The 10,173-nt window shown below is 33.2% G+C and overlaps 1 protein-coding gene across 1 annotated transcript; it reads left to right on the forward strand.

Annotated features, from left to right (window-relative positions):
- Positions 1-8,328: 8,328 nt before the first annotated feature.
- On the forward strand, positions 8,329-9,667 carry LOC21392519 (elongation of fatty acids protein 3-like). Its single transcript, XM_010101055.2, has one exon. The coding sequence runs from the start codon at positions 8,401-8,403 to the stop codon at positions 9,442-9,444; it is 1,044 nt and encodes a 347-aa protein (XP_010099357.2). The 5' UTR covers positions 8,329-8,400; the 3' UTR covers positions 9,445-9,667.
- The last annotated feature ends 506 nt before the right edge of the window (positions 9,668-10,173 follow it).

Genomic DNA, 10,173 nt, shown 5'->3' on the forward strand with positions numbered 1-10,173 from the left:
AACTTCGTCGTACCGTTTATTTGCGTCTCTTACAATAAATCCAACGGCCTGGATTATTTGCCATTTCGTGTCTTGTAATAGCGAGCCTCGTACGACTATTACCATTAGTCTGATTTATTATTCTGGGCTTGTCCGTGTAGGCCCGATAGGCCTTAGGAATCGGATCAGACTAAGGGAAGGTGTAGGCCGTGGAGAAATTATAAAGGGACGTTTTGTATAGGGTAATCACAGAGATAAGAATTAGAATCTTTTAGATTCTCATATTTGGTATAATTATTAGATTTTTTTAAAATTTAAAAAAGTAAAGTCTATAAATTTTATATTACCACATTTTAAGGTAATCTTAAACCCACCCAACATGGTGATAGTCAAATGCCCAGAAATCTAACTAAACGTGGGAATTTCACATAAGCCAATAGCGACCATCACAACTAGACCACCACAGCCACCGACTAGCCACGCCCCGTGCCAGCCGCCGTCACTCAGCCCAACCACTGTCGGCCTTCGTCACGAAACTAGCATCTCGATGTCTTCCTTCACGTGAAATCCAACACCTCGTCGGCCTCCGTCGTGAAACCAACACCGCGCCGGCCTCCTTCGCAAAACCCAGCATCTCACCTCGCTGTCGTGAAACCAACACATCGCTTGCGAAGACAACAACATGGACGACGGCGGCGGCGGTGGAGGAGGAAGGAGAAGAGGATGACGATAACGGCGAGATGTGACGGAGACAACGGCGGTTGAGGTGGCGGAGGAGGAAGCATAGGGAGACGAAGGCCGGAGAGAGAGAGACTTGGCCAGAGAAGACGTGATTCGACCGAAGAGGAAGACTTCGCCGGAGAAGACGTGGTTCGGCCGGAGAATAAGACTGATGAACGTGAATTTGTTTGGACTAGATCTAGTTGGTTTTGTGATTTTTTTTGTGTGTGAATGAAGTGGTTCAGTTTTTACACAATAATATTGTGTGAAAACATCATTTATCATATTCTGTTTTTTATTATTATTTTTTTTAGTGATAAATGATGTTAAGTTTACTTATTTAGTTTAAATACGATGATTTTATGAACTACTTTGTTGCGTGCATTTTATACTTTTTAAAATATTAGTGCTAATTATAATTTATTTAACAACATTTCTATGCACAACCAAACACAGTAATGTCATATTCTTAGAAATTTGAGAAAGATTCATGTATAGAACCAAACATAGTAATGTATTACTCCTAGGAATCATATTACCCTCCATCACTTTCCCGGAAATATGATTCCTACTGATTCCTGCATACCAAACGCCCCCTAAAGGGAGAAAGAGAGAAATAGGTCAAGAGTTGAGATGAATTAAAATTAATAGGTTAATAGTTTACATAAGTTAATAAATAGGTTAAATTATTATTTTTATCCATAATTTATTTGGTTATTAACCATAACTTGACAAGTTATTGTCCATAATTTACGGTTTTTGTCCATGACTTTTCTGGCTATAAACCATAACTTGACATGTTTGTCCATAACTTATCTGGTTATGAACCATAACTTGACAAGTTATGACCTATTAATTTTTATAACTAAAAGTTGACCTATATACTTTTTTAAGCTTTTTATATTGGCATATTTTCTACTATTTTTGAAATATAAATTCACCTAATCCGTAAATCCAATCTGGTGCATTAGATTGAATTGATAGAGGTCTTAGATTAGCAAAGAAGTTTTGGATTGACTTACAGATTGATCATTTCTCAATATGTAAAATCTATGAATCCGAATTATATATATAGTATATATCTTTTGTAAATTGTTTTAGTTAATTTTTATTTTTTAAAAAGAACTTTATATATGTAATATTGTAATTTGTTTTCTGATTACCCAAATTTAGTACTAATCCCATATGTGATGCTATGTTTATTTAGTTTGTCATTGTTAATTGAGCTGTAGCAATTTAGAATTTATTGAACTATTTTATGTCATTTTATGTTTATTTGGGATGTAAATGTTGCAAACTTTGAACTTTAAAGTAATGTTCATGAATGATAAAGACTTTATTTTGTATTGGTTGTGTGGACGTCTAATATATAAGAAGAACTCATTAATCTTAAAGGTTTAAATTCATAAAATCCGTCAATTCAATATGTGAAATCCGATAATTTTATATTAGATTGCATTGGAAAAAGTTTTAGTGGTAACGGATTGGGAAAATCCCAATACGATGGGCAATGTTGCCCAAGGAAATGTTAAATAGGATCCTTGCAAGGGTTTCTTCGTTTAGGATATTTCGCCTCCATTTTGTTTGTAGACGGTGGAGCTCGCCGGATGTGGTGGAGGAGTTTGTTGGCAACAAGTGGTTGAAGGTGATAATAGGAAAGATCTAGTTTTTTAAGATTTTTTTTTTTTTAGAATAAATCTTATAATCCAGTGTGGGAGGCCTTAATTTAATTTGGTACTTTTTCTTCTCTTCCTATTATCATATTCACATTATGGTTCTTTTACCATACCCTATTGATAGAAGGAAAGTACTGTAGACTTTCTCTCTCTACACATATATATATATGTACGTATGTGTGCATTTTTTCTACTATTTTCCCCCTCATTAAAACTCAAATATTATAATAAAAAGGCCAACTACACAAGTATTATATCCATTAAATTGTATGCCAAATTCTAAATATTAAACAAACAAAATCTTTAGAGAGAAAAAAAAATAGTGTTGCAGCCTCAAGACTGTAAAGAGTATAATCATAAAAGTCAAGGAGATAGCAAAATATATCATATGACTACGAATTAGTGAACAAATTAAGAAAATACAAACAATATATTTGGAACCAAATGATATGAGGTAGGTTTTATACTTTTCTTTATACTCCACCTGAACTAAAAAAAAAAAAAAAAAAAAAAAATTTTTTTTTTTTTAAAAAGGTAGAATGATTATAACTTTTATAGATTACCTTCATTTAGTTAAGAACTAACACGCACACCCACTATTGGTACATATCTAAAAAGTCAAAAGAGTACATGATATGCCAAAAAAAAAAAAAAAACAAAACATTGATAATGCATGAACTTAAAAGTTGATATTGAGATTTTCGTCTTTATATACATTTAGGGTATATTTACTTTGTATCAAAGGGAAACAGTTTCTCATAAAATAATGTGTTTACTTATAAAATTAGTAATTGAGATACACGATATAGAAATGAGAAAAGAGAATATCAATCCTTGCATCCCCTAGTATTGATTTCTTATAAAAAATAATGAATGTTAAATTTACTTATCTACTCTTAATAAATGACTATACAATCAATGATTATTTAATTGTTTAAAAGAACATTTTAAAGCATATTTGACACACCTTATAAATACTCTGTATTGTATTATTTAAGAATAATACAATGTTTAGCAACATTTCATGCATTGTATAGTTTAATACGAAATTCAAATTTAATACAATAGATGGTGTGATATCTAATACGAATAAAAACCTATGTATTAAATCATATTATGCTATTTAACTTTACAAAACATATAAAATATTTTACAAACATCAAGGACCAGGATCGGGTTTCGGGACCGACGTTGAGGTTAAATTTCGAGCTCGAAGAGATTTTGGGTCTACACTTTTCAAAAATTACACTTTACCCCTTAATTTTTAAAATTATATTTTGAACTCTCAAATTTTTAAAAATTATATTTTGACCCCTTAACTTTTTTAAAATTATAATTTTGCCCCTCAATTTTTAAAAAAAAATTCAATTTTACCCCCTTTTTAAAATTTTATAACAAAAATATCCATGTTGAACAATTTTACCTTCTTCATTTCCCCCTCCCAATGTTAGGTTTGGATTGAGATTGGAGCCGAGCTATATTATGATTAGACTTAAATTTTATCCAATTACAAACTAATATGTAAATACAATATAATGGTAAGCATAGTATAATGTAAATTACTACAAACCAAACACTGTATTATATAAAAATTATACAATACAATACAATATAATACAGTGCATCAAACATGCCCTTAGTGATTACATTTATAAAATTATTGTTCCTAATTTTAGTAAATATAAGAAAAGCAATATGGTTATTTCTCATTACACCATCTAATAGTCAAATAAACACACGAAAGAGAATGAATAACCCTTAATAGTTAATCATATTACCTTACTTTTATTTTCAATTTCAATACCTTTCCTATTACATTCTTTTACGCTTTAATAAACACGCCATTAAAATATTTTTTAATCTATAACTGTTGAAATAAATTTCTGACTCTGCACTAATTAAGGCCATCGCCGTTCACACCATTTAGTTGTAAGTTTTCACAATAATCGAATCTTCTCAAACTACTAGTTGATCACCTATTTTTATAGGCGACAAATAATACATCTCAACGGCACAATGTTGCTAGTAATGCATTATTTTTATTGACCACAAAACATTAATGTCATTGTTGAATCTTTCGTTGCTAAAAAGCCTGATTCTTGTAGTGGTTGTTGTCAAGTCCAAGTCGGTTCTAGGGATTGCTGGTTCTCTCATTGTTGACATTAACGACATTCTTCTAACATGAGTGATTACATGTCGTTTTTTCCCTCGTCGCTCTAATAGTATTCGCTGCTGGTGAAGGGTCTTTCTAGCGTTTCTTCTTGTTCAATGTCCAATCTCCTAATTAGGTTTCTAATCTTGTTTCTGTTTGACTTTGGTTGTTTGTAATTCTATTTTTCCTAAAATAAGTATGATTAAGGTTCAATCACCACTAATAAATAATTATTTAAAAGCTTTAGATGTCACTCGAAAAGTGATGTCTAAGGGGTGTAGCTAAAAGTGCCATTTTAGATGTTTTTATTCGAAGGTTATACTTAAACCCCGACATCTTTCCCCTCCTGCTTGTAGTGTAAGTGTGTGTTGCTCTCAAGAATGAAATAGCCTAGACGCAGCCTATTATTCTAAGATTAGGAAAGTTGATGGAAAAAAAAAAAAAAAAAAAAAAATGAGACCCACATAAGAAGAGAATTATCCTGCCAATTAGAAAAGAATTTGACGGAAATAAATACTGGTATTTACTTTCTGATTAAAAGAAAGAAATAAACGAAGCAACCCCCTCCTCCCCTTTCCAACCTGGCTAAAATCAGAGTCTAATGAAGAGATATTTTCGTATATGATTTTAGCAATATTTTATTTTGGCATGGGACATAATATACGCACATTCATTGTCATAATGAAATATTTTTATCTGCGCATGAATGCCGTCTCAAGCAAAATTTATGTTTCATTCAGTTCGTGAATTTAAATTTTAAGATGTGATTTTATGTGATAATTTTTCACTATAATAAAAAAATTTAGATATAATTTTTTATAAAAATTTTTAAATGTATTAAAATTATTAAATGAACACATCCTTAATTTAATATTGAATAAATAAATTATTCTCTCATGATCGGGTTTGTGATCTCTCAATGCCGCTATTAGACAATAATGATGAACCGACTTCTATCTTTTACAAAATGATTTGACCTAACAAATATATATATATATATATTATAGTTTATAAATATTAGCGACCTATCTACATTGGTGATGAATCATCTGACGCGAAAAGAAGCGAAGGATAAAATATGTTAAATACTTATATACAGAAAGTTTTCAAGGTAATTAAGAACCGACACCCTAATTTTAAACAAATTAGGATAATATGTCGTCATCATCGAACGAAAATTATTATTTAATATCATAAAGAAAGAGAATTATTATTTATTGATATCAAGTTTTATACGAATTAATGAGCTATTTTTCGTTCCAAATTTGTTTTCCATTTAACCAAACAACTGAAAAAAAAAAATCAAAATCCCGCATTTCTAATTGCACGCTTAATTATTACAGTGTAGTACTGAGAATGAGTCAGGCTATGCATGCTCAACAAATAGTGGGAAGAAAAAGAGATTAATCATTAGATTAATCCTTTTCTTGATTTTTCTTTTAAATGAGAAAATATATGCGATTCATGGAAATATAAAGAGCAATTCTAACTCAAAAGCTGCAAACTACAAGAAAATTGTAATCACGATAAACAATGGTATTCATTAATAAGTTCGAATGAAACGCTTAAAATATATTTTATTGAGTTTTATAGTCAGACATTCAAGAAGATTACATAAAATAACGAGTACACATATCTACAATTGATGAACAAATTGATCGACTGAAATCGAGAGGCCCCTAGCATCAAGTTCATACACCAAACACCATCATAAAACAAATCAAGTGGACAAGCAGTAGAAACTAATATTACAAAACTAACCAAAGACAAACAAAATGGATAAAAAACACCATAACTATACAAACAAAAACACACATAAAAACTTAAATAAAATCTCCGGTGATCAAAAGCCTTCAATGAAGGGGCAACTGCCGAGAAACTGTTGAGGAAGACTTCGAGAGAGAAATGCAATAGAGTCAAAGAGGCGCCGCCAATTGACAATATGTGAGGAGCATGCTCCAGTGGCATAGTCACTGGAAAGAGACGCTGCCATCGCCGTAAGAAGCGCACCACGGGCCGGTTGGGCTACGTTTTACAGCGCACTAATTATTAAGTGGTTGAGATTTTTTGGGGTTTTATTCCGTACAGTGATTTGCTTTTATGTTAATTGATAGTTGAAAATCCTACTCGAGCATCTAATGAAAATAATACGAGTTTGCAATTTTTTTTTTTTTTGTCTAATTCTATATTTTCTATCATCCTCTAATTAGAGTTTGACATGTTCAAGCATAAAAGCAATGGCTACTTGCTGACTGAATTTAATCTTCGACTCTTGCTCCGTTCACTTCGCTGATTCGAGTTTAAAATTCGAGTTGAGATGTGATTTTATGTGAGAGCTTTTTAATGTAGTAAAAAAGTTAGATGTGATTGTTTGTGAGAGCTTTTTACTATAGAAAAACTCAAATTCTAAACTCGAATCAACGAAATGAAGGAATTTATCAAGCACAAATTCAAATTCACCGAGGGGAAACAAAAAAAAAAAAGAGTAACGTCCCCTATTGGTTTGACGCGTGACAAATTTACAATGTTAGAAACGACGAAATTAAAAATTCAAAAATTCAACATGTGTAGAGTAAAAAACAAAAACAAAAAAATCAACAAGCGTGCTAAGCGAGTGTGGTTCTTTTATTGGCGAAATCTTAGTCCAACTTTTTCTCCTTTTGACGAAATACCAACTGACCAGAAACACTTACTTTGAAAAGTAAATAAAATATGGATATCTCTCATGTAGTGCATCATATGCAATGTCAATAATTGTTTCAGTTGTTTGGTCCACAGTGACGTTGGTGGTATTTTCTGTTTGTTATTGTTTGTTGATTTGGACTCTAATTTAAAACTAGAATTATTCCCTTCTTCCTCCAAATTTATAATCGTCAGCCTCCACAGGGCTATTACGTAAATAATTCTTTATTTTATTCTCTTTCTTTTGATTAAGACTATTTTCTATATACAAATTGTATTTTTAACATCAAAAAGTATAATATAATAACATTATTTTTATTTTTATTCCAATGCGTAATACTATTTGAAACGTTAAATTTTTTTTTTTTTTTCATAATCATTAAACTTTGAAAGTTGCAAAGTAAATTTTTTTAAAAATAATTTAGAAACTATAAAAATTATAATGATTATATGAGAAAGTAAACATCTAATTAATAATATTAAATGTCAAATTCTCCATATACTATATTTAGTGAGAAATTTATCACAAAATATAACATATAAAAAATTTAACACAACAGATAATACTGCATTAAAGAGTATTTTTTATACTTAAATATTAAATTTATAATTGACACATTAATTTTAACACTGCATTAGAGTTGCTCTAAATAAATTATTTTTCCCACCAATTTTTTTTTTTAAATTATTGACATCATGAAATGTAGACAATAGAAATATTCTCAGCTAATCATTCAGATGTTTTCTGATTACTATAAAATGATGGCACCTATAAATAATAAATTTATAATTAACACATTAATTATAACACTGCATTAAAATTGCTCTAAACAAATTATTTTTCCCACCAATTTTTTTTTAAATTATTGACATCATGAAATGTAGACAATAGAAATATTCTCAGCTAATCATTCAGATGTTTTCTGATTACCATAAAATGGTGGCACCTATAAATAATAAATTAATTGATTATTATCATTACTCATTTTTATTATGCGTAAACTTATAATAACCTTAACCTACCACGAGACTCGTAATTTGTCGTTTTCGGCCACCGTCAATATAATTTTCTCCAAATTGTATTGATTTTGACTCACTAATAGAAAAGTGGCGACGTAATACTCACACACTCTACACATGTGAACACAACACCCCGAATGTCCAATATCAATTCGACACGTGTCCAATAAAATGACCTTTATTTTTTCCATGGCTTCATTCTCTCTCACCAGACATTCGCGTTCCCCTAATTTAGTCGCCTCTCCAGCTCCTCTCCGCCTAATTCCCAGTTGCTCCCCGTCTCTCTCTCCCCTTCTCTTTCTCTCTCTAGATTTTTTTACCAAACAAAAACTGATCTTGGCGGTGGCAGCGGCGGAGGAGATGGTGAACGCGGCGACATTCTGGCTGTCGGAGCACCCATCAATAGTGGGGTTCCGGTGGAGCCACACCCAATCATGGGGCTCCACGTGGTCATTCCTCTTCACCTCAATCTCCCTCTACCTTACCCTATCCCTCCTCCTCTCCGCCGCCATCCGCCTCCTCCGCACCCGACCCTTCCACCTCGGCCCCCTCTCCGCCCTCCACAGCCTCTCGATGGCCCTCATCTCCGTCACCATCTTCGCCGGAATCCTCCTCTCCGCCGCCGCAGAGATCCGCGACACCCGCTGGTTCTGGCGGCGTTCCAAGACCCCCTTCCAATGGCTCCTCTGCCTCCCCCTCGGGCCCCGCCCCTCCGGTCGGGTCTTCTTCTGGTCCTACGTCTTCTACCTCTCCCGCTTCCTCCACATGTTCCGCACCTTCTTCGCCATCGTACGACGTCGTAGGCTCGCCTTCTCCCAGCTCTTCAACAACTCCATCCTCACTTTCATGTCGTTTCTCTGGCTCGAGTTCTCGCAGTCCTTTCAAGTTCTCGCGATACTTTCCACCACGCTCGTCTACTCCGCGGTCTACGGGTATCGCTTCTGGACCGCCGTCGGATTGCCTAGCGCGTGTGATTTCCCTTTCGTTGTCAACTGCCAGATCGTCCTCCTCGGGTGCCACGTGGCCTGCCACGTCGGAGTTCTGGCGATGCACTTCTTGAAGGGAGGGTGCAATGGGATCGGCGCGTGGGTTTTAAACTCGGTTTTGAATGGGGTTATGATGTTGTTGTTTTTGAGGTTTTATGTGGAGAAGATGCGCTTAGGGAAGAGAAGGGACATAATTAATCATGGGCAATTGAGAGATAAGGAGACGTGATTGGGAATTGATTAGTGGTTTTGCTCTGTTTTTGCAATTTTCTAGAAGGTTAATTGTACACAATACAATACATACATATATATACGTTATGGTTTAATTAGTAAGAGGTTTTCACGTAAGGCTCTAAAGTCTAAAGCGAAATTTGGGTGGGTTTGAGGATTAAATCTCATTTGAGATCCCACATTGACTCGGATTAATAAAATCATAAACGTGTATAATTTTCTGAATTTTCTCTATAATAGCATTGTAGGATCCGATTAGTTGATGCATTTAAATTAATATATTAAAAAATACTGTAACAGAATTAAAATTATGAGTTTAAATACATGAAATAAATGAGCCTTTAAAACTTTGTGAGATAATTAAGAATGCTAAAACTTGGGATTGAATTATGTTGGAAAATAAAAACTCTGACAATTTCTATCACAGTGATTTTGAAAAAAGAAATTGTATAGACTTAAATAACCCCCGAGGGGAATTCACTCCAGGGATTCACTCTCATTCAGTTCGCTAATTCAAGTTTTTAATTCGAGTTGAAATGTGATGTTATGTGAGAGTTTTTATTGTAGCAAAAAGTTAGATGTGACTGTTTCTGAGAGCTTTTTACTGTAGCAAAACTCGAATTCTAAACTCGAATCAGCGAAATGAACCGGACTGCCAAACTTGTGGCAGTTCCTTTAAAGTCCAAACTTTTTTTTATGTCTCTTGACATGAAATATGTGGCAGTTC

Source organism: Morus notabilis, unplaced genomic scaffold (assembly GCF_000414095.1).
Source record: "Morus notabilis unplaced genomic scaffold, ASM41409v2 Scaffold452, whole genome shotgun sequence".
Taxonomy (NCBI): Eukaryota; Viridiplantae; Streptophyta; class Magnoliopsida; order Rosales; family Moraceae; genus Morus; species Morus notabilis.

Bases quoted from the DNA above. Each gene is read 5' to 3' on its own strand.
- LOC21392519 (XM_010101055.2), top strand. From the start codon at position 8,401: ATGACCTTTATTTTTTCCATGGCTTCATTCTCTCTCACCAGACATTCG.